The sequence below is a fragment of the Jaculus jaculus genome, chromosome 1, assembly GCF_020740685.1.
Source record: "Jaculus jaculus isolate mJacJac1 chromosome 1, mJacJac1.mat.Y.cur, whole genome shotgun sequence".
Lineage (NCBI taxonomy): Eukaryota > Metazoa > Chordata > Mammalia > Rodentia > Dipodidae > Jaculus > Jaculus jaculus.
This window is the reverse complement of record NC_059102.1, coordinates 146,220,285-146,245,858: the sequence shown is the minus strand read 5'-3', so window position 1 is coordinate 146,245,858 and position 25,574 is coordinate 146,220,285. Positions and strand designations below refer to the sequence as shown.

Genomic DNA, 25,574 nt, shown 5'->3' with positions numbered 1-25,574 from the left:
TACATCTGGGTCCTCTATTCTGTTCCACTGATCTACATGTCTGTTTTTGTGCCAGTGCCATGCTGTTTTTGTTACTATGGCTCTGTAGTATAGGTTAAAATCAGGTATGGTGATACTACCAGCCTCATTTTTGTTGCTCAGTATTATTTTAGATATTCGAGGTTTTTTGTGATTCCAAATGAATTTTTGGATTGTTTTTCTATTTCCATGAAGAATGTCTTGGAATTTTGATAGGGATTGTATTAAATGTGTAGATTGCTTTTGGTAAGATTGTCATTTTCACAATATTGATTCTTCCAATCCAGGAACAAGGGATGTTTCTCCACTTTCTAGTGTCTTTTGCAATTTCTTGCTTGAGAGTTTTAAAGTTCTCATTGTAGAGATTCTTTACTTCCTTGGTTAGGTTTATTCCAAGGTACTTTATTTATTTATTTTTTTTAATGCATTTGTGAATGGGAGTGATTCTCTGATTTCATCCTCTGTGTGTTTTTTGTTAGCATATATGAAGGCTACTGATTTCTGTGTATTTATTTTGTATCCTGCTACATGGCTGTAGGTTTTGATCAGCTCTTAACAGTTTGCTAGTAGAGTCTTTAGGGTCCTTTATGTATAGAATCATGTCATCTGCAAATAATGATAACTTGATCTCTTCCTTTCCAATTTGTATCCCTTTTATGTGTGTCTCTTGCCTTATTGCTATGGCTAAGACTTCCAGAACTATATTAAATAAAAAATTGGGGACAGTGGACACCCTTGTCTTTTCCTGATTTTAGTGAAAAAAGCTTCCAGTTTTTCCCCATTTAGTAATATGTTGGCTGTAGGCTTGTCATAAATAGCTTTTATTATATTGAGATATGTTCCTTCTATTCCCAGTCTGTGTAGGACTTTTATCATGAAGAGATGTTGGATTTTGTTGAACGCTTTCTCTGCATCTAAAGAGATGATCATGTGATTTTTGTCCTTCAACCCATTTATATAATGTATTACATTTATAGATTTGCATATATTGAACCATCTCCCTGCATCTCTGGGATAAAAAGCCTACTTGGTCAGGGTGAATGATATTTCTGATATATCCTTGTATTCTGTTTGCCAATATTTTGTTGAAGATTTTTGCATCTATGTTCATGAGGGAGATTGGTCTGTAATTTTCTTTTTTTGTTCTATCTTTGCCTGGTTTTGGTATCGAGGTGATGCTGGCTTCATAGAAGGAATTTGGTAGAATTCCTTCTTTTTCTATTTTCTGGAAAAGCTTAAGCAATGGTGTTAAGCCCTTCCTTGAAGGTCTGGTAAAATTCAGCAGTGAATCCATCTGGGCCTGGGCTTTTTTTAGTTGGGAGATTATTGATAACTATTCGGATCTCCATGCTTGTTATAGGTCTATTTAAGTGATTAATCTCATCTTGATTTAATTTAGTAGGTCATATACATCAAAAAAATCATCCATTCCTTTCAGATTTTCATAGTTTGTGGAGTATATGCTTTTATAGTATGTCCCTATGATTTTTTTAAATTTCTCTGGAATCTGTATAGATGTTACCTTTTTCATCTCTAATTTCATTAATTTGTGTCTCTTCTCTCTTTCTTTTGGTCAGAATTGCTAAGGTTTTATCAATCTTGTTTATCCTTTCAAAGAACCAACTCTTTGTTTCATTAATTTTTTGGATTTTTTTGTTTCTATTTCATTAATTTCTGCCCTAATCTTTATTATTTCTTCCCATCTACTGATTTTTAGCTTGCCTTGTTCTTCTTTTTTCAAGTCTTTAAGGTGAAGCATTAGGTCGTTTACTTGCGACCTTTCTAATTTCTTAATATAGGCATTTAAAGCTATAAATTTACCTCTTAGGACTGCCTTCATTGTGTCCCAGAGATTTTGGTATGTTGTGTTCTCATTATCGTTTGACTCTAAAGTTTTTGATTTCCTTCTTGATTTCTTCGTTGACCCATTCATCTCTCCAGCCCCCCTTTTAAAAATTTATTTATTTATTTTTTGGTGAGGTTTATTGAAGGCTTTTCTCCTGCGTCTCTTTTCTCAGTTTCTTCACCTCTGGCCTCATTAGCACCTTTGCAGGGAAACCTGTTGTTTGCATGTGGCTGCCCCTGCCTTGCTACCTCCTCCAGGGCTTCCCAGCTATCCTCTCTCTGTTTTACTCACTCCTTTTGTTTATTATCCATCCCCTTTCCCATCTGGAGTGTACTCTCCCCAGGATGGGAATTAGTTTTCTTTGTTGCTTATTTGCAGTACTCTCCTTAGAGCAAGGTCAGGCATGTTAGCCTCCTACTATGCATTTTTTAAAACTAATTGTACTTATGTGTGAAGATAAAAGGTTAAATGTGTGCTACTGTTCTTCATTGAATGAATGAAGTTCTAGTTGGCAACCAGTGTAAACGTGTATTGAAAGTTGTAAGTGTGGTGCCCATTCCTAGGACCAGCTGTGTGATTGACAGCTTCTCTTTGCCTCTTTCCTTACTGGTGGAGTGGGGTTGTCAGGACACCTTGCCCTCTCTTGTATTGTGAGGCCTGAATAATACTTGGCTGTTACTGTGTTGTTCTTAGATTTCACAAGTTATGTGACCAGGAACCTTGATTCATCTTTCTTGGTTGCACACTCATTTGAGGTGAGTGCACATGGGAACGTGCTCTGGTGAGTGTGCTGCGTGGGGATGGACAGTCTTAAGAGCTGAAGGGTCAGCACAGATAGTGACCACTTCTTACTGTTGGTGTTTCGGTTTTTCAGAACAACATAATGTGTGTCATGTCCTCCTACCTTGTAACCTTTTGTTCCACCCGTGCCTGGCAAGAGAAGAGAAAAGACCACAACCAATGCATGGTTGGGTCCTCTACCTGCATGTGCTGTGTGTCAAGGGAGAAACCACTTCTGAATTAACTAGTACATGAGATGGCTGGGGACACAGGAGGTGAAGTTAAGTGGCTTTATGTAACATGTGCAAAACCTAAGCTGTCATTCTGAGATTTAGTTTCCCATCAGATGCCCATTTTTAGCCATCTTTCAGATCTGAAAGTGGGTTTGCCTTGTGATTCTTCTGCACACATCTTTAGAGAATATTTTCCCAGTGACCCTTTGTCCTTGGGCAAAACACTGTGAAGGATGTGTTAGAAAAGTAGTTGTTGATGAAGTGAGACTCAGAGCTTAACTGTCTTCATTGGTGACCTTAGTGACCTTAGATTTTTGGATCTGAAATGCTTTGGTGAATTTGTAATCTTGGTGTGTCTGTGAACACTTAAGCTCTTCCTTCCTTTCTTTTCTCTTGAATCTAATAAAGGTAATCACTTGTTCTCTGCCTCGGGTCTGTTTATATTTATGAGAGCTAATGACACTTTGTGCCTTGGGAAGGAAGGGAAGCATTCTACCTGATTCTTGAGCTTGGAGTGGGCAGGGCAGTAAGCCGCATCCTCTGTTCCCGTATATTAATAAAGATTGCCATAGTCCTCGTGATTCCACATCTATTCATGTGGGGCTGTGCACTGGTGCCTTGTTGCCGCTTCTGAGATTGGAACTGTTATATTATTAATAGTACTGATCGCACATGCTTGTCATTTAATATAGAACATAAGAGGCTCACCTACCATGAATGAAAACTCTCAAATTGAAAGTGTAGAAGCTATAAAATTTTTAAAGAAGGAAATGTGCTATGGTTTAAGTTTTGAAATAAAAAATAGTTCATTTTTAATCATCAAGTTTAATCATCAAGTATGAATGTCCTTGGATTCTTGAGTTGGGATAGTGGCAGAAGGACAGAGTGTCTTCTTTCTACCTGTATGCCAATGAGAGCCAGAGACTTACTCAGAACACCAGGGCCCCAAGTCATACTTGAGAGCGACTGCACCATGAAGACAGTGCTGAGGAAGGCAGACGCACCCTCCCTACCTCACGGCTTCTGCACGTGCACAGCAGGAGACGCAGGCACACAAATGCACACATGGAACGCTGCATTCGGATGCCATTCCAAGGGGTGACCTTTGATGATGAATTTTCTTGCCCTTTTTAGGGGAGTAAAAGGAGAAGTGGGTGGGACTTTACAAGACTAAATTTACCAAGTTGTTTTTTTTTTTTTTTGGTTTAAATTTTCTTAGAAAAAAATGTCAAATGATTGTAGATCCAAAAATGCCTTTGATGGCATTTTAATGGTGTTTCATGAGGCCAGTACGGAGTGCAAGTGAAAAGAAAAGCAGCTGTTCTTCTTGGTAATGTGGCACTGAATCCACAGGCCTGGACCACAGCGTCCCAGGAATCTTCATGATTTATATATTGATGTGATCTTTGCTTAACGTAGTTAGCATGTGCCCTTTACAGACAATGCCAGGTCACAGAATGGCAGGGGAGCTTTGGATTGCTTTCATAATCGTGTAAGGAAAATTGTTGTCTTCAAAATCCAGAGACTATGATGGGCATTCTTAATAAAAGAGTGATGTGCTTGGGCGGTAAATAGTCCCATACATGAGTCTGCTTTTGGTTGCTGGTGGATGGAAAATATTTCAGTGAGATTTTACTTCTGGTCTCAACCAATTTTTTAAAAAAAAATTTTGTTTATTTGTTAGAGAGAATGAATATGGGTACACCAGGGCCTCTAGCCACTGCAAAAGAACTCCAGATGGATATGCCACCTAGCACATCTGGCTTTACGTGAGTCCTGGGGAATCAAACCTGGGTCTTTAGGCTTTGCAGACAAATGCCTTAACTGCTGAGCCATCTCTCTAGCCCCCAACCAGTTTTGAGGAAGAAAATACATGTCCCTTGACAGGCTGTTGTAGGAGCCTATTTAATCTGTTGGAAAGGTGAAGTCTCAAAGCAGGAGGCCTTTTGAAATGCTTACTCACACTCAGACAATTTATTACAGACCTAGGAAAGGGCATTCAGTAGAGCGCAGTGCCAGGCGCGGCCCATGAGGAGGGTAGCTTGACTGCGGGTCTGGAGAGAGGAGGCAGGAGAGACTAAAAGGGAGCTAAGGTGAAGAATCCTCCTTCCCTAGAGTTGGGTTGGCCCTGGTACTGAGTGGGGGCTGTTTCCTCTAGAGACTAGATGACCTCTTAGGTAGTTAAGGCCTGAAGTTGCTGACATGTTCTGCTACTTAATTGTATTTTCATAGGTAAATGTGAAAGTATGCCTTACCATCTCATCATTTAGGTCATAAAAACAGATCTCAGTGAAGAGGAAGGAAGAGACAGTTCTTTGGCAGGGCAGACGTGGCATAACTATTTTCGACTCCTGTTTTGAAACAACATTCGTTACTTTGGTTCAGCTCTTTCAGAATGAAGAAAAAAATTGAAATGTGTGGGCCTGTAAGTGGTTTGCCAGATTACACACCAAAGTTGAATTCAGAGGGCCACATATTCCTTTTCAGAAAGTTTACTTTCTCCACAAATATCAAATGCAAACCTATAAGGGAGCCTGAAAATCTTGATTTTATTCTATGAGACATACGGGTCTCATGTGTCTCCAGAATTTCCTGTCATTTCTCAGTCTTTGCCATTGTGTTCTTCATCTTTACTTGCAGCCAGGGGTGGGCCTCGGGCTAACAGCTCAGGAGAGCCCCCCTCCTGAGCTCCTGGTTGCTGTGAGCTGAGTGCCATGCCCACCACAGCCACTTCTGATGGCAACTCTCTGCTCACCCTCATGGGTGGAGAAAGCTCTCTGCGCCTCATTATCTCTACAACTTGAGTGAATTTGCAAATTAATTGATGTGTGGGAGGAAAGGCATCTGCTATTGTAAAATCCTTTACTGATGGCAGTAAAGCTTGAAATAAAATTAAGTGTTACTATAGTAAACTAATAGTCCCCAGGTGATGTGGCATGTTGTGTAGTGTACAGGGGCATACATGTTCAGGACCTGCTTAGCTTTGTGGCCCTGGATTTTTCCCCCACTGTAATTTTTATTTTCATCAAAGGAATACAAGCACATGACTTGAAGGACAAATAAATGATACTACAAGCTTTGTCACATAAGCAAAGGCCCCTGTCTGTGTCCATGCCACTTCTCAGAGATCACTTGAATTCTCTTAGCTGCTGTTTTGGATTCTTGCCCACATTTTCCTAAGTAACTTGCCTAGACTATTTCAGATAATATCTGTGGACTCTGCCACGAAGATAAAGATTTGACTCTCATATGCCACCCTCTTTCTAGGGCCTCACTTTGATTGATGTTTGGTTTTTGCATGGTTAGGACTATAGGGTGTTGTTTTTGACTAAGCCACATGCTGTACCATGATTGCTGCTCCCTAGTTTGAAGCTTGGGGTGGAGGGGGTCCCATCATCCAGTGTGCAGATACACTCTGCATTGATTATTTTTCTCACTGGTGTGATCAGATACAGTGAAAAGCAGCTTAAAGAGGAGTGGGTTATTTTTGCTTATAGTTGCACTGGATACAGTCCTTGCTGGTGGAGAAGGCATGGTGACAGGAGTGTGGAGTGTGTCTAGCTAGGAAGCAGAGAGAGGTGAGTGCTGGTGCACAGCTCGCTCTCTCCTCTTTATTTGGTCTGGCATCCCAACCCAGTGAGATGGTGCTGCCAGAGGGTGGATTTCCACACACCCAGTTAACCAGAGACTCTTTCACAGACAGACTCAGAGATTTGTCTCCTACTTGAGTCTGTATTCAGTCAAGTTAACAATCAGTATTAACCAGCACGCCCCTTTTGTAGCTGTTCTTGACTCCCAAGCCTCTGTAGGTCAGCCTGTGCAGAGAGGATGCCCCTTTGTTTGGTGGGAGTGTGGGTGTGACTGTTGAATAAAGATTTGAGCAGTCCACCTAGTTTATCCCTCCCATCTCCCAGATGCAGGGTGCCTCCCCTTCCTCAGTCTTTGGAAATTTTCCAACGCAGTGCAGTTTGCTTCCTTTGACTTCCTCCATTGCGGAGATAAGTTTCACTGAGCTTTCTGCCAAGGAGGTGCTGGTACTTTTGCTTCCTGTCTTCTGTGTTCTGGATCTGAAATGCTCCTGAAGTCTCTTGTGTTGAAGGCCTGGTCCCCAGTGTAGCAATGTTCAGAGGTGGGTTTTTCAGGAATTGATTGGATCATGAAGGTTCTGGCTCAGCAGTGATTAGTCCATTAATGAATTTATGGCTTCATGGGCCATTGTGGGGTAATAGAAGTTTAGGATATAGGACCTAGTTGAAGGGAGTGAATGCTTGCAGGCATGCATGCCCTTGAAGGCTGTATCTTGTCCCTTGCTTTCTCTCACTCGTTTTAGCTTGTTATTTCCTGGCTGCCATGAGCTGAGCTGCCACACGCTCCCACTGCTATGATATTCTGTCTCACCTCAGGCCTATATCAATGGAGACAGCCAATTTTCGACCAAAATCTCTGAAACCATGAACCCAAATAAACCTTCAAGTTGATTTCTCTCAGTTGTATTGTTACAGTGACAGAAAGCTGACTCACCCTGCCTCTCTTTCTGTCATCTTTGTGTGTTCTTTTTATTCTTGAAGGCTTGACACTTTGTGTTCGGTTATCTGCCATCATTTCGGTGGCTGGGCTAGCGAGTGCAGGTGAACATGACTGTTCACTCTGCCTCATTCAGCCACAGGGCCTCTGACTCTGGCTTTCATAAATTTTACCTTGATTTTCCACATAGATTTCTCATATCCTGACTTTAAAATCACACTTGGATGTCAGTGAGCCTACATTTTCCATGAAATATCTCCTTCCTGTCACGTTCTAAGACACATGTGGACATTTTCAGCTTGTGATCTGCAGTGAGGTAATAACACCTCTGTGGCCCTGGTGCTTCTTGATGCCTGTTTTATCCTAGCAGGAGGGAGAGATGATAAGGCCTGAGAGTCAGAGGAGAAAGGCTTGCCCCCTTCCCTTCACTTTTAAAAAGCCTTCTCTCCCAGGGGACTTTATTGCTGCCTTGGCAATTGACGCTTCTGGAAGATAGTAGTTGAGGGCAGGAGTACCTGGTGAGTAATGGCAGTGTTACAAAGTGAGCTTTATAAAGAAGCAGAGACGCCATAGATGAGTTATTCTTCTTGCATTGGGCAAGAGAGAGTATGCTTTGATGCCCACGCAGCTGGCTTGCTTCTCCATTGGTGGTGGGGTGCTTGACATTATCCCCCTAGCTTGTGCTGTCCCCAACAGATGGACAGGTAAAGCCCTTGCACACCTTTCCCTTTCTTTGGAAACCAGGACGTAAGCCATTGGTATGTTAAGTCCTCTGACTTCACATGGCCATATATTTTATGTGAAGATGCAGTCCATGTTAGCTTATTGCCCTCTTCTCACCACATCTGCCACTTGGGCCCTGCTCATATGTACTGACTGACTGGCCTGTCTACCTTGATTCACAACTTTGGACCATGCTCCCCTCTCCCTCTCTTTTTGCAAGGGTAATGTGAAATGCAGCTCACAGCCTATTTCAGATCTTATTAAAACATCATTTCCCCTGCCTTGTTCCCAGATTTCTGTGCTTAATCATAGAGAAGGCAGCTTGTTCAAATATACATTATTCTTGCTTAGAAAACTCAGTTGGCTTGTCTCTCTCCCTGCCCCCTTCATATTTTGTAACCCTGCTTCTTCAAGGCAGTACTTATTAAATATCATAATTTGCTCATTGGAGAATTATTTGTAAACTTAATTAACTCTCCGTCAGTGTTTGAGTTAATTTTCTTCCTTTATTTTCAGCCTCCCTAGTCATGGTTTTGCAGACTCTGTCCTGTGTCTGTTAAAGACTTTGTAAATAGTTTTGAAATGCCAGTTGGTGATATATGGGCCTCTTTAACATTTCTTTGATTTATGTGCAGTGCTGTGGAAAAAGGCAAAGAAAGCAAATTATATGGCGAAAAATGTTGCCAATCTTTACTTTTTTTACCCTTAGTTTTAAAAAGTACACTTATCAATCACATCTGATGGATTTTCTTTTTTATAAAGATTGAAGATTTAACTATTTGAAGACTCTGGCCATGCATGTACTGCATTTGCTTATTTAGTCAAGTGCAGCCAAGCACTTGGTAGGGTATCAGCATTCCAAAGCTCTCACCTCTGTCCTTGTCCTGCACCCAGCACTCTTCCCCAATGGATGCTTGGGAAGGCCAGACATAGTGCTTGGAAAGATGGAAGCCTCTCCTTGCTGGACATATGTTGCCTTTAGTCTGAAATCCTGAGTCCATGTTAGATCTATGAGAGCTGTATCTTACTAGCTCTTTTGGACTTGTCCAAAGTTCATTTAAAAAGTATTTATCAGAGAGAGACAGAGGATGAGCATGGGTGCAGTAGAGCCTCTTGATACAGCAAATAAACTCTAGATGTATGTATCACTTTGTGCATTTGGCTTTACATGGGTCCTGGGCTGGGCAACCAAGCATCTTTAACTATTGCTGAGCCATCTCTCCAGCTCCTAAAGTTTATTATTTATTTGTTGTTTGAGACAAGGTCTCACTGCCTCCTTGACTGGCTTTGAACTCCCAACAATACTCCAAATGTTGGGATTAAAGGCATGTGCCACTGTGCCTGGCTCTGTTTATGTATTCAAAATTTTTTTTTTTTGTTTATTGATTTGAGAGACAGATAGAAAGAGAGAAAATGGGAGCGCCAGGGCCTCTAGCCACTGCAAAATTAACTCCAGATGCATGTGCCACCTTGTGCATCTGGTTTACATGGGTACTGAAGAATTGAACGTGAGTCTGTAGGCTTCACAGGCAATTAAGCCATCTCTCTGGCTTAATTCATTTATTTATTTGTGTGTGAGAGAGAAACACAGAGGGAAAGAATGAAGGAGGGAGGGAAAGAGAGACAGAATGAATGAGCATGTCAGGGTCTGTAGCCACTGCAAATGAACTCCAAACACATATGTCACCTTGTGTATCTGGCTTATGTGGGTCCTGGGGAATTAAACCTGGGTCCTTTGGCTTTGCAGGCTAGCACCTTAACTGCTAAGTCATCTCTCCGGCCCTCTGTTCATATTTTTATGGCTCCCAAGGAGACACTGATTTCCTGAACCAGTCATTGAGTAAGCAATACCTCTCGAAATTGTACTCCAATGCTACTCAGATTTTTTTTTTTTAAATCAGAGAAAGAGAGAGCATATTTGCACACCAGAGCCTCTAGCCATTGCATTTGAACTCCAGATGGGTGCATTACCATGTGCGTATGTGTCACCTTATATGTCTGACTTACGTGGGTTCTGGGGAGTCAAACCTGGGTCCTTAGGCTTCTCAGGCAATTGTCTTAACTGCCAAGCCTTCTCTTCAGCCCCTGGTACTCAGATTTTAGTGTGTCTGAGAGCCATGTGGGCATGCTTGTTTCACTGCTAGTTCTTGGGCTCCTCATGGATGTTTTGGTCCAGCAGATTTGAAATGAGATTCTGGAGTCCGCATTTTGGGTGAGCACCCTATGTATGGCTCTGATGCACATGAGGCCTGGCTGGCATGGGCAGTGTGCCCAGCTCATCCCCCTCTCCCCCTGCATGGCACAGGTTTGCCGCTCTTAATCCAAAGCTTTGGGAGTCTAAATGTGTTTAGATTTTAGAATATTTTGTATTATGGAAGTAGCATGTTGATGTACCACATATTACATTAATTTCTCCATTGGGTTCTGGGATAATACCCTGTAATCAAATACTGTGTTGCAAGAATGTATGACTCTTCCCACTAAGTGAGATAAATTAAGATTTAAATAGACTCACGTCAGTTCATGTCAGGTTTTGTTGCCACACGAGTTCTGGCACCTACATTGATGAGAAAGCTTTTGACTTTCAGAACTTTTTTTTATGCTTTTTTTTAATATTGTGAACAGCAATTCTGGCAGATTCTTGTCCTATCCTCTGTTACGGGTGTGAGACACCAGAAGGCAGTGAGTGGGTGAAAAGGTGTGTGCACACTAAGTTACACACTCACCCTGCCGCAGACAGAGTTCTGGGAGCGTCAGTGTGAGTCCAAGGCAGTTGGCTGTCCTAGAGTTGGAAAATACAGCCAGTGGGAAGTGAGTGTGGGGCCAGGAAGTTGAATAAGGACAATGGTTGTTTCCTAGACTGTGATGAGCCATTTTTCCATTTTCCAAGAGGCCTGGTTGCAGACTCCTCTTCTGTTGTCTGCTTTCCTCACAACAAACCCTCACTAACTGGGTATCCTGAGTATGACTTCTCATTGCAGTTGGAAGAGACCTAACCAGGTAATGGGGTCATTAGAGGTCTTCCATCCCCACTGCTATGTGAGGACTGTAGCAGTTACCTTCTTGTCTCGGGGCAAAATACCTGACCAGAAGCAGCTGATGAAAGGGTTTATTTTGGCTTATTGTTTCAAGGGGAAGTTTCATCATGATGAGGAAAGCATGTCAGAGAAGGTGGATGGTGTTACATCTTACCACTTCAACTGGGAAGAAGCAGCAAGAGTGAGCTAGCTAGCATTGACAAGGGGGCTGGATTATATAATCCCAAGACCCACCCCCAGTGGCACACTTTAAGGTCCTACCTCCCGAATGATTCCATTAGCTGGGGAATAAGTATGAGGCTTACTCACAAACACGTGAGGCTTTTGGGGGACACTTTACATTAAAAAACCACCTCACAGCCAGGTGTGGTGGTGCACGCCTTTAATCCCAGCACTCGGGAATGGTCGTGAGTTCAAGGGCACCTTGAGACTCCTTAGTGAATTCCAGGTCAGCCTGGGTTAGAGTGAGACCCTACCTCAAAACAAACAAACAAACCACCCACCCACCTCAGGGACCTTACACCCCAAGGTGATTAAGAGTTCAAATTTCTACTATAATGTGAGTTCATTTATTTAAAAATCCTTAGAGCATGCAGAGTTCTAGAAAGTAGGGTGGGTATAGAGGAGGGACCATGTAGTCAGGCTGTCTAGGTTCCATCCTTTCACCTGCCATTTAATGTCTGTGCCTCAGTATCCTCATCAGTGAAACAGAGAAATGTTAATGCCTACTTTTTTTATGGAAGTCATACAGATTTGAAACAATTTACTAAGACAAGCACCTAATATGTGGTGATTTCCCCCCCCCCGCCCCCCACCCCGTATTGAAGGCTTGCTTGCCAGCTAGTAGACTGTTGGGAAGTGATTGGATCCTCAGAGCTTTGACAAATGAATGGGTTAATCCTTTGATGACTTCGTAATATGATGGCTTTCCTGGGAGGTGGTGAATAGTAGAAGGTAATTAGAGGAAGTAGACCATTGGATGCATGCCCTAGAAAGATGTATCTTGTCCTCCAGGCCTTCTTTTCTCTTTGCTTCCTGGCTGTTGTGAAGTGAACAGTCTCTTCCTTCACATGTCCCTGCCTTGCTTCAGGCCCACAGCAACAGAGCTAGCCCACCAGGAACTGAAGTCATAAGCTAAAGGTAAATGCTTCCTCCCTTTGCTTTCTCAGGCATTTAGTCACGGTGATGGGAAGTATGACTGACACAGCCCGCATATATACTAGCTACTTTTACTATATTAATTGTAGGCCGGCCATTGTTCTACAGAGTAGGGATATAGTAATGAAGATTAGAGGAAGTCCCTGCTCTTAGGAAGTTTGCATTATAGGCAGATCCTGACCTTCTAAAAGCAGAGGCATTTCTTTAGGTTCCCTCCCATGTCTGGTACTAGATTCTGCATCCATGAAGTCATCTCCTTCTCAGCACATAGTTCCTGAAACCTGTGTAAGCCCCTGTGCTAAGCCTGTGGCTCCTCTGGTGCTCTAGTGGCATACAGTTAGGAGACGAGACAATTGGGGAAACTTCCTGTGCTGCAGTGCATAGCACTCATGGAAGGTGCCCTTCTTGGGTTGGGGGTGTGGTTCAGTGATGGGTTGTCTGTCTAGCATGCGTGATGCCTTGGGTTCTCTACTAGCACTGAAAAAAAAGAGAGGGAGAGAGTAATAGAGGAGAGAGAAAGAGAAAGGAAAGAAGGAAAGCAGCAAAAGAAAGGAGAGAAAAAGGAACTAGCAACCCTTGTATCAGGAGTTTGCCTCTTTCTCAGTCTAGCCATCCCTGTGTCCTTTCCCCAACTCCCTCAAACCAGATACGTGTTTAGCTCATCTGTTTAAGGCCTTTTGTCAGAAGCAAGCCTTCCTTCCAGTTTGGCTGAATCATTCAGTCTATTTGGTAATGGCTAAGCAGCCTCAGCCTATTGATAATAACCATAATTAACACACATATTGAGTGCATAGGTTGTGCTGACCACTTTGCTCAGCCCTCATTCCATGCTTAAACTTATTAACTCCATGGACCTGAGGATGAACCCCAGGTTTCTTTTAGAGCAATCAAGCTTTATTGAGGAGCAGTATTATCCCCAGTAAGAGAAAAGAACTGAGGCTTCAGAAGTTGAATGATGAGCTCAAGGTTACACAGTCCAGTTTAGAAGATGGCCTCTGGTATGTATCCACACTGCTGACTGCACACCTGCCTTCTTAGGTAAGAATGTAGATGTCTTTTTTGGTTTTTAAAAATATTTATTTATTTGAGAGAAGGGGGTGGGGAGAGAAAAAGAGACAGATAGGATGGGCACATTAGGTCCTCTAGCCACTGTATACGAACTCTAGACACCTGTGCCACCTTGTGCATCTGGTACATGGGTACTGGTGAATTGAACCAGGGTCCTTAGGCTTCACAGGCAAGCTCCTTAGCCACTAAGCCATCATTCCAACCTTAGATGTCTTTTTCTATGTGGGTCATGCTGATTGGTCAGTAGGACATTCACTTTGATCTGTTGTTGTTTTGAACTAGAACCATTCCAAGGGGAAGAGAAGTCATAGCCTTGTATTTTATGTGGGAAAAAAGCCAGCATGTAGACTGACACTGTCTGCTTTTTTCTCATTCTTCTCTGTAGATAGTCATGATCAGGTCTCAGACCAATACTTAGTGGGACCTACTTGGCTAGTGTGCCCAGGGCCCTCAGCTTAATCTCTAGTGCTGCTAAAACCAGACAAAATAAAACAAACAAGACTTAAACCAATGAAAAGTCCCCCCCCCCCCCCAGTCCCACAGAAAGAGAGAGCAGCCCTGTGCAAGCCTGGAAGGAGACAGCAGTTGCACAGTGCTGAGTACTTGATACGTGTGTATGCTGCGCTCCTACGCTCGATGGCCTAACATATCACGGGAGCCAACTTCCTGGGCACTTAGGTTGGGTATAGATCAAAAAGAAAAATCCCCACAGTACAGTGGAAGATGCTACTCAGCTGATCTTCAGGGTTGCCTTTCATTTAGTGTGCTTCATGATTTCCAAGACCCCATATTGTCATCCTAGTTACTGAGGGTTTCACTCAGGATGGCTTGGAGACCTCTGCCTGCTAGATGGTCTCCCTCCATTATGATTCAAGATTGTGTTTTCTTCTCAATGCAGCTGCTTATTAGAACAGCTTAGTGGTTGCATTTTTTTTCTCCTACTACCTTTATGATCTGACTTGGTTAGGTGACAGTATTTGATTAAAAGGTCACCATCTGGTTGGAGAGATGGCTTAGCAGTTAAGGCACTTGTGTGCAAAGCCAAAGGACCCGGGTTCAATTCCCCAGAACCCATGTAAGACAGACACACAAGGTGATATATGCATCTAGAGTTCGTTTGTAATGGCTAGAGGCCCTGGTGTGCCCATTCTCTCTCTCATAAATAAAATAAATAAATAAATAGCTCGATTAATTAAAAAGAAAGTCACCATCGAATCAGCTTTGTTAGAAGAGGAAACTTGTGGGCATGGTCACCTCTGAAAACTTGGAGAACAGCTCTTGTGTGCCTGTTTTCAGAGTGGTAGGTTCTGTGCTTGAGATGTTTGTATGCATATAACGTGATTCCAGCAGCCATTTATTGGTTTCTTCTTCTGACACTGCCTCACTCCCTGGAGTGGTCCCAAGACCAGAAGCTTCTCTGAGGGCCGTCTTAGGGAATACACAGTCAGTGTAAGGACAGCTCAATCCCTACAAATGGACATGGCTATTTGCATTGGGCTGAGATACATGCTCAGAAGATAGGAGAAACTCCAAGAATCCCTCATGGAGCTCGCTACCTGACTGCAAACCTGTCTCCTACTCATGAAGCCACACTGCCAAGCCTTTACTGTTTCATGGTAGACTAAGGAGGAAAGCAGTTGGCTATTGCCTCCTGCCAGCCCATAGCCACCAGGCCTTCTTACCCCTTTTCCTGAGAGAGAGTGTTGTGGAAAAGGTGCTTTACAAATGCTTTCTCCTGCTTCCTGGTCTTTTAGTCCTCCAACCAAGCAGCTGTCTCATTTCTACTATCTAGTTGTTCTGTGGTCACAATTACATGTGTTTTCAAGTTAATGGTTACATGGCTCCCTCCTTCCATCTGAGAGCTCTTGCATGCACAGTGCTGGGGATTGGAGCTAAGGCGTCATGCGTAGGAAGCAAATGCAGGACCACTGAGCTGCACCCCTGCCCCGCAGAGTTTTCTCTGCACTGCCTTTTCTTCTTCCCCAGCTTCTCCTACTTCCTGTCCCCAGTAAGCAAGGACTAGGTGGATCAAGTCCCTATCAGACTGTGGGTTAATGAGGGTAACTGGGGGCTGGGCTGCGGTGGAGAGGGGCCTGCATCTGATGACAATGAGCAAGTGTATCATGACTCAGAAGAGTTAAATAAATTCCTCAGTGAACTGGAAAGGCAATAAATAGGCCCATGGAACTCATTTTTCTCATCCCTTCTTCACTTTACCTGTAAAGGAAGAATTTTATAATAATTTAATCAAGATTCCACTTTTATTTGACAAGCTTTTAAAAATCATGCTGACCAATTTATATAATTGGCAAATAGCCTGTGCTTTGAGTTCACTGTTTAGAATTGAGATACAAACATATATAGTAGTTCTTATTTTACACATTTCTTGGTTGAAAATCCTGTTGTTGTTTTTTTTGAGGGGAAATACCCAGGAATAGAGCTGTGATATGGGCATATTAGTTCCTTCCCTATATCCTGCCATGAATATTTGGAATGTGTAATAAATGAAATACCATCTGCTGGTCAACATTGAGGAACCTATCAAGGACCTAGCATTGTATTCACTTTCCTTTAACACTAGGCACAAGGTATTTCACCAAGCCCTCACCACCTGCCCCCTTATTATCCTCCTTAATTAGAAGTTTTTAGTGAGTAGTAAAGTGTTTACATTTCATAAACAGAAAATCAGGCTTTGGTTGCATTTTCATAGAGCAATCTTTATAATATTGTAGCATTGCAGTGTTGAAGGGGCCCTGGGCATGATCGTGACCTTGCCTTACAGACTGTTGATCCAGGCCTTCTAGGGCTTGTTCATTTAGTAACTAGCGTGCTCTCTGTATTTGGAAGGTAATTGAGTGCTTCATTTTTCCTGGCTACTTCTGTTGGTTAGTAACAGAGAAGGGTCAGGTACACATTCTACTTTTCTTGGGTATAGAAATATAGAGCTATGAGAACATGATGGACTTTGTTCTCTAAGAGGAAGATAGGCACATATGGCAGCCCACTGTCTTTTTCCCCTTCAGAGTGCACAGTCTCATGCACTGTCATATTTTACTTTGGTCCTACTTACCCTCCCTGCCTATGTCTCTTTCTTTCTTTTTTTCTTTTTCTCAAGGTAGGGTCTCTAGCTCAGACTAACCTGACACTCACTGTGTACTCTAAGGGTGGCCTTGAATTCATAGGGTCCTCCTACTTCTGCTTCCCATGTGCTCGGATTATAGGTGTGCGCCCAGCTGCTTATGTCTTTTTAAGTGGCTGTGTGTCATCATAGGTTGGGCTTCTGTGACAAAGTATAATAGAACAAGTGGCCTAAACAACCAGTTGTTTTTTAGTTTTGAAGGCTGAAAAAGTCCAAGATCAAGGTGCCGGTGATTGTATATTTGGTAAGGGACCCTCTTCCACATCGGCAGCTGGCCACCTGCTTGTTCTCCCCTATCAGGTGGGAAGAAAGAACCTGGTCTCTTCTCACCAGGGCAGTTGTTGTGTCATGGGGTTTCAACCTCATAACCTCATCTAAAAGTACTTACCAAACACACCCCTTTCTAATATTCTTATGTTGGGGCCTTCAACAGAATGACTTAAAGGAGGGGAAAAAAAAAACAAACCAGCACCTGAGGACTATCTAGCATCATCTCTGTACCTTGTTCTCAGACAAGGGTGAGAGCTTCTGTGACCTGCACAGTGCTAATGGGAGGCAGCAAGACACCTCATCTTAGCCTCCCATGCTTACTTACCTAGGCCTGTTGCTCATCTTTCCCTTTTTGCTGTCCTTAGCTGTCCCTCTTTTACCCCTACAAATGACTGTCCCTGTCATGGCTCTTCCTCCATTTTTAGCTGCATTCACAGCTTGCTTTGCTAGTGAACTTGTTCAGATGCATGAGTGATTGGTGTCCTAGCTGATTGGCATCTTTGAAGTTTGCTAGCAAGCACACAGCTGTAGTGTAAACAGGAACAGTTGGGGAGAAAGGCCTATTAATAAAGGTGTGAACTCCAGGAACTTCCAGGAGAACAATTCTACACAGCGCAGAACATCATAGTTGTTTAGAAAGACAGGCTACTGTCTGTCCTTTGTTTACTTCTTTGATAGCATTTGAAGTTTGGACATTTCAGTATTAATGTGTGGGAAAGAAAGCCATCCAAATGGCATTTAGCACATAAACAATGCCACAGTTGAGCAGGAAGTACGGCCCTGATCTGGGTCCTGCTTTCAGAGTAATTGGAGGGCCTGGATCCCAGCTGCCCAGCGGAGAGTAAATAGACAAGTAAATTGGAGGCCTCCTTCTTATGGTTTATTGATGCTGTTTTGACCAAGTAAAAAGATTATTTACCCATAAAAGCTCAACTCTAAGGCTTAAAAAAAAAAACACAAACTATTGGCCATTTGCAATAAGCATTCGGAGATAAAAGGAGGAAGGAAGCTAATATCATTGTCTGATATTTAGATTAAAACTCAAGCAAAACAATTAGATTTGTGGTATTTTTTCTGTAGCTGTTTTCCTTGGCAAGCTTTCTGCCCAGAGTTGGGCTCAGAAGAAGCTGAGCTTTATTGAAGCACACTGTGCTTTCTCATTAGCTGGAGGCAAAATGCGTTTCAATAATGAGGGCCAAAGGTCTTTGCAGCTCAGTGGTGATGAAGTGCTCCTGGTTTGGAGAAATATGACTAGGAAAATCTCAGATTAGCACCACTCCCTTCACCCTCTGCTGTGTCATGCACGGACATCCCAGTTTTGTGTGGAGGGCAGACAGCTATTGATGTGGGAGTGTGGAATGGTCTTCCAGGTGAACTATGTCCTTAGACTGTGGCTGTGGGTTTTGGCATGTCCTCCAGTTCCTGGGAAGATTTTCCATGCACTTGTGCTGGCCAGCCCTGGCTCCTTGGGTCAGTGATCTGTGGGAACAAGTGGCATAAACTTCCCTGTGTGTTCCCATCACTGTGAGTCATGTAGAATCTTCTGAAGAACAGATGACCCAGCCGGGCATGGTGGCACATACCTATAATCCCAGCACTTGGGAGGCAGAGGCGGGAGGATCGCCATGAGTTTGAGGCCACCCTGAGGCAACATAGTGAATACCAGGTCAGCCTAGGCCAGAGTGAAACCCTGAAAAACAAAACAAAACCAAAAAAAAAAAACAAAAACACACACAAAGATGATCCATTGGACAGCCCTCAATCACCCATCATGTAGCAATAGCTAGGAAGTAGAGGTTGCTATGGCCAGCTGTAGAACTTGGATTTTTTTTGTTTTGTTTTGTTTTGTTTTTTACAATTTTGGACTTTCTCTAGCCCCAACCCACTTCTTCTTAGAAGGTATCTAATGCTAAATAATAAAACCTTAAAACTAATGGTTAAAATTTCCCCAAACTCACCCCTGACTCATGAGTGGAGTGAGCAGGAGGAGGAGGAGCATGTGCATCTCCAGGCCTCAGAGAGATCAGGAGAAGGACACTGACGAGACCACACATACTAGTGACACGGACATTCAGCTCCTGTGAGCAGGAAGACTTACCAGGCCTCACGCCTGAAGTAGAGGTGACAAATCTCAGACCCTCATATCCAGTGAACCCTGGATGGCCTGCTCCTCTTTCAGGATATGTGTACTTTGGGCCAGGGACCTCTTTAAGGCCAGAGTCTCCTATCCTGTGAAAAGGGTTTTTTGGGTAGAACTCTAAGGTTTTTCTCTGATGTCGGAAGCCTGTGATGTGAAGTAACCCGGGTACAGTCTGTGGTTACACAATATGCTCATACCTCTTGGGCAAGTGAAGTGAGAAGAAACAGTGTCAACAAGCACCTAAGCATAAGAGAACTGTAGGGTGGAGCCAGTCTGTTGTGTAGATGGTGACAGTACCAGTCCAGGCCACCAAGCGCAGCAGTTGCGCACTAAGTGCCAATCTGCTTGTCCATTGACAGGTTCACCAGCAGCCTATGTGTAACACCCATACAGGGAATCAACAGCAAAAGAACCTCGAGAGAAGTCTTCCTGGGTGCCCAACCCCAGGATGACAGGGGCTGTGCGTTTGTGCTTCAAACTCCTTTAGAAACTGGAGGCATCCACCTCACTTGTCTATTCTTGCTTTTTAGAGAAGGGGGTGGGCTGTACAACACATGGCTCTTATGGGCATCAGAGCCCAGGAGCACATATTGTCTGCCCCTAATCTCTTCAGCTTGTCCCATAGGCCCTCTGGTCTAAGCTGGTTAGAATTTATTAGCACTTAGTTATCCCATTCCTATCCATAGAGTTTCGTTACTGATATTAACTATGTGTCTTGCTGGTGTTCTTAGTAACTTGTAGGTAAAGTGATTTGTCAAAGCAAAGTGAGTCATATCTTCAGGTCAAGAGATTTCCCCCTCTCTCCTCTTCTTCCCTTAAGACTTTGGTGAATCTCTTGAGAAGGAAATAATAATTTTTATAGTGGGAAAAATCAAATCTCAATTGATCTAGCTTATAAGTTTTGAGATTTTGAATGTCATATTCTCTTAAATTGGGACCCAGCCGTATGGGTGGTTAGAAAAATTATTGCTTATGATGAGATGCTGTGGCACGGACTTCAGGGGGTTCTAGCGTAATCTGCAGCCTGTAAGTCCCAGGCCTAATTGAATGCCACTAACTTAGTGTATTGAAAATGACTAGGGCTCAGAATTTCTTCTCTTCTCCTTTGGTTCATTGCAAAGCATTTCCTTTGTTTTGGAGCAATTACAAGCATTCAGAGCACTGGGGAAGACATGAAGCCAGTAGAGAACTAACAAGGGGATCATTGCTCATTTGATTTTCTAACTCCCAAGTTATGTTGGAAATTTTGCATTGGAGTCCTGTTTTTATCCTTTCTATATTTTTCTTCTGGTATATGCTGTTATTTGTAATTCAAAGCACTATAAAAGTGATCAACTTTTGACCCTAGTGGTTCAGGTTCTTCAAAGAAGATTACATGAGGGAAGACCTGGACTGTCCAGGGAAATTTTAAGCCTGTTCTGAGTATTGTAGGATATGGTATCTTCGCTTTATGCTGAGGCCAAATACCCTTCCAGTCCTTTAAAAACATGAGGAGTCCACCTGCTTGGTGTGGCCTTGAGTGTTTTCTCGAGGGTTGGTGGGGTGTGATCACGTGGCAGTTCTGGGCAGAAAACCCAGGAGCACCCTGCCCCAGAGATGCTTGCAGAAGTTCTTATCCTGCATGGACCCTACCTGACAACACTTGGCACCTATTACATGCAGTGTGTCACTCAGCGTCACCTTAAAATTGTCCAGTAATTCAAGGTTTTCCTAATTCTGATTGGTTTTTACTCAAATCATTGTGAGTTGATGAAATGACCCCAGATATAGTGATTAGCATAAATAATTGGTTAGAAAGGGCTTAAGGTTGAGAACCAATAGAACAAACCCTAGGTCATTCATAGAAAATAGAAGGCCAAAATGAGTAGATAGTGAAGTAGTACCCAAGGAAGTACTGTCAGAATTTCAGAGGGCATCGAGACTGTCCTGTGGGTTGAAGCACCGTGGTCAATTAAGACTCCACTCATCACATAAACATTTCCTTCCCTAGAGTTAAAAAGAATAGGTTGTTTTATATCTCTCTTTCATTTTATTCTTGCTGGTTAGTAGAGAAATGATCTTGGGTGGAAAAATCACATTAGAACTTGATAAGTTGCTGTTTTTGAAATGGAGTTGTTTCCATGCCATAGACATTTGGAGAATATGTTTATTGAAATATATTTCTATAGAAAATATTGCAGAACTTGTAATTGAAAACTTATGGCAGCATTTTATGGAGTGATATATTCTTAATGTTAATTTGTAGACTCACTCTGAACTCCCTTCTGTTTTAGAACCATTGGCTGAATGAACATTTTCCAAGAGTCTTTTCAGATCTAAACTGTGTTACATGGAATGGAGTGTTTGGTGCTTAAATAATGTATAAATCCAGTTGGACAGGAACTGCCTGTCAGTTTTATTAACTTTGACCTTTTCTCCCATTATAAAGGTGGTTCACTTAATATTTAATGGGCCCCTTATAGATCTTGACAGTTGGAGCCGTGTTCCTGGAAACTGGGATCGTATATATGATTAACAAATGTCACTTAATCATTATGAGTCAGCTTGCAAGGGCAGATTTTGTTGTGGAAGAAGAGGAGTCCTTCCACCTACATGTGCTGCTGGAGCTGTGATGCACGCTGGAAGCCTCAAGATGGAAGAGGCTTCATAGGACCCCTGTGCAAGATAGGCAGTAGTTAGCATGTGGTTTTTGTGGTTTTTGTTTGTTTGAGCAAATGAGCCAGTGATGCCAGGTGGGCAGAATGCCCCTTTGCTCTGCATCGTTAGCAGGACTCTGCCTTGCTAAGAGTCAGCAGGGCTGGAATGGCTGAGCTTGCATGGACAAAGAAGGAAAGCCAAAGGCAGAGAGGGTTCCTTGGGCCAGGAGGGTCCCTGCCAAGCTGTCTTTCCTTCAGCTCCACAAAGCCCCATGCGTATTGCACTCATTGCAGATTCTGGCGGGGAAGATCGAAACCCAAGCAGCTGACATTTTGAAACATTGTCTTTCAAACTTATTCTGTCCCTTGCTTCCATTGATTTTACATTGAAGAAATCTGTAGGAGAAAGCCAAACTTGAGCCAAATTCATTGGTCTAAGATGAGTTGTTAGAACCAAATTATGCACCCCTCCCCAACCTTTCCATTTGCATAGAACTCCATTTTTTTCATGAAGGCCATATGTCTTTGTCCTGTATTGGGCAGCCAGTGGTTCCCACAGCAGATCAACCAGGTAAATCAAGAGTCTATTAAGAAGCAATATGGATGCTCCAAACACAGACATTCCAGTCTTGTGGGGTCACTGGGCAGCTTCATTTTTATAGCCACTTTCAAGGAGCAGATCATTTCAGTTGGCATTGTTTTTCTTCCCTCTCTATTTGTGTGCAGCCCAATGGCTTTAGGTAAAGCCATTTGTTTTTCAGAATGTTATTACCCTTTGCATCCAGGACCTGGCCCTTTATATATGGTGGCCACCATTTCCATTACCATGAACTAAAATGTAGCTGACTTGGCAAAGAAGATCTATGCCTGGGAAGAACCGTAGTGAAGAATTGACTCAGAGCTTCTGAATGAGTTACTACTTGTATGTTTAGTCAATTCTAAATATATGTTTAAAAGACCCTGCTTAGTTTGAGACTAGAGGAGGAAGCATATTGGATGTTATAAATGGTCTTGATCCAAATTGTTAGCTTGGCATTTGCACATTTGAGTGTTTTGTTTACATCTGTTCAAAATTGGGATACCTTTCAAGACTAATTTTATTATAGAGAGATTGATGGCACTCTGTATGATCTCAAATACACAAGCATGGGATTGGAAAGGAAGGTTACTGTCACATGTTAAATTGGATGTGTGCTTTATTTGGCAGCAAATGAGAATGACAAGCTGGTTTTTCAATCAAAAGATCCTGGGCAGGGGCAGGAGTTGTGGTGACTGGCTGTCTTGGGGCCCAGGAAGCTTTGCGCAGTGATAGAAATTTTCCATTTTGACTGGGGTGTTGGCCACACTGATGTTTGTCTGTGTCAAAATGCATCAAATGCTATATTTCAAATGTGTTCATTATAGTTACACAAACTATGATCAATAAAATGGATTTTTAGAAAACTTGTTTGGTTTAGAACTAGATAGTGTCACTTCTTTTTTCTAGTAGGGAAGTTGAAATACTGCGTAGGGTAAAATGATCTGTCCTTAGTAACCTCAGAGCTCAGCAGTTTGTCCAGGAGTAAAGCAAGGATGCTGGCACTGAGCCCACATAAAGGATGCAGTTTCCAGTGGCATGTAAGCGGAAATGAAATTGACTTCTCTGCCAGTCCTCCCCAGACTCTGGATCCATCTGTGTACAATGTTGTCAGCTGTATTCATGAGCTGGCTCTTAGGATTGATACTTGTACTTTCACCATAGAAAAGGTAACTCCAGAGAAAGGTTCTTAGTGCTGACTCACAGAGCCTTGAGCCGTGAGCGCCTGTGAGGTCCTGCTTTACCATAGTAGATTATGAGTTCTGTAGTTTTCATTACCACCAAGACATGACATTGACAAGTATTCCCAGAACTGAGTTTGTCTCTAAGGAAACCTCCGGGTATTCTTATTAACAAAATAACATGGGCTTTCATACTTCCCATACAATATATATGGATGTGTTTTCACAGTAAAAAGTACGCCAGTTCTGTCATATTCAGAAATGCACAGTATTTTAGGGAGCATCTTTTTAAGTGTCTCTCAGGTTACAGTGCATCTTGCTTTGTCCTTAACCCCTTCAAATGCTGCTGTAATGTGCTTCTGATATTTAGCCACTTCCTCAGTTTGTTGTTGGCTATTCTTTTTTAGAGAATATTTTATTCATTCATTCGTTTACTTTTATTTATGAGAGAGAATGGGCATCCCAGGCCTCTAGCCACTGCAAATGAACTCCAGACACATGCGCCTGTATATGCTTCTGGCTTATGTGGGTTCTGGGGAATTGAACCTAGGTCCTTAGGGTTCACAGGCAAGCACCTTAACTGCTGAGCCATTTCTCTTCAACCAATTAGTGCCTTAAGAATTTAACCCAGCACGGTGGTACACATCTTTAACCCCAACACTTAGGAGGCAGAGATAGGAGGATTGCTGTGAGTTTGAGGCTACCTTGAAACTACCTAGTAAATTCCAGGTCAGCCTAGGCTAGAGTGAGACCTTACCTCGAAAAACTGGATCTCGCAGTGATTCTCCTGCCTCTGCCTCCTGAGTGCTGAGATTAAAGGTGTGCACCCCCATGCCTGGAGACAATAAGTTCTTGGAAGCAGAGTGTTAGTAGCTGCATGTGAAATAACTAAAACTGTGTAAGGCAACAAAATCATCTAGGACCGGTAGTTGAATACCCTTTGTCTTGCATTTACTAAATACTCTTTCTCTTGCCTCCTCCACAGTTGCAGTACCATGCGGGTCTGGCATCTGGCCTTTTGAATCAACAGTCCTTAAAGCGGTCTGCAAATCAGATGGGCGTATCTGCCAAGCGTCGACCAAAGGCTCAACCCACTACCCTGGTTCTACCACCCCAGTGAGTGAAGAGCTTCAAAAGGGTCTTGTGTTCTGGGAGGCTGCTTTGTGCTCATTCGGGGTTTTGGGAAAGTTATCTTTTACTCCCAAACTGTTCTTTTCAAAAGGCTTGTCTCATAGGAATAGAAAGCACAATTGCCTGGCTCTTTCTTAAGTTGCTGTAAGGCAGCTCAGAGTTTATAAATCTTGTGTGTGTGACTGTCCACCTAGGATTTTAAGGTGCCTTAAAGCATGTTTCCTTATCCCAGTCCCCAAGCTGGCAGAACATCAGAGCAGTTGTCTTGTATTCTGTGAAGAACACAGCTGAGGTATGTGTGTGTTGGTAAGTGCTGACTTACAGGCTCTGGTGGAGCTCAGACCTGATCAGAACCAGGCTGTTGCTGCTTTCACATGTAGTAGCAGTAGTGAGATTCATGGAGCAGCCAGGTTGATGGTTTTCCCATGTATGCATATCTACATAGTGACTCTTCAGACTTCTAGAACACCGTCTCTTGTTCCTAGACAGTACCTGTTCTTCCTTCAACTCCAGCTCCAGGTCCAAACTGAACATTATTCTTATTTCTTCAAACAATGAATTTCAGCATGGGCGGCTGAGGCATGAGAATCTCAAGTTCAAGGTCATCCTGGGATAAATACAAGATTCTATCTCAATGACAACAACAGTAGCAAGTCAAAAACAACAAAACTACAGTTAATTTTGCCTGCTCTTAAACTTCATATATATAGAACTACACAATATGTCTTCTTTTGTACCATCTTGTATTTGTGCATGTGAATGCACACATGCCTGCTGGAGCGTAAACCCAGGACTTTGTGCTTGTTAAGAACATGCTGTACCACTGAACTGTCCCCTTATACTAGTATAGGAATAGAAAATAGTTTTCTTTTTTTAAAAATATTTTATTTATTTATTTATTTGACAGAGAAAGAGGGAGAGAGAACGGGTGTGCCAGGGCCTCTAGCCACTGCAAACAAACTCAGATGTGTGCGCCCCCTTGTGCATCTGGCTAACGTGGGTCCTGGGGAATCGAACCTGGGTCCTTTGGCTTTGCAGGCAAATGCCTTAACTGCTAAGCCATTCCTCTAGCCCAATTTTCTTTTCTTTTAACTCAAATACTATCTATTAGC

The 25,574-nt window shown here is 42.7% G+C and overlaps 1 protein-coding gene across 1 annotated transcript in view; it reads left to right on the top strand.

Moving 5' to 3' along the window:
- Med27 (mediator complex subunit 27) overlaps positions 1-25,574 on the top strand; it is a 208,363-nt gene that overhangs the window by 52,668 nt on the left and 130,121 nt on the right. The window contains exon 3 of the mRNA XM_004654032.2: positions 24,317-24,447. Coding sequence (XP_004654089.1) covers positions 24,317-24,447 — 131 coding nt within the window. The remainder of the gene's footprint in view (positions 1-24,316; positions 24,448-25,574) is intronic.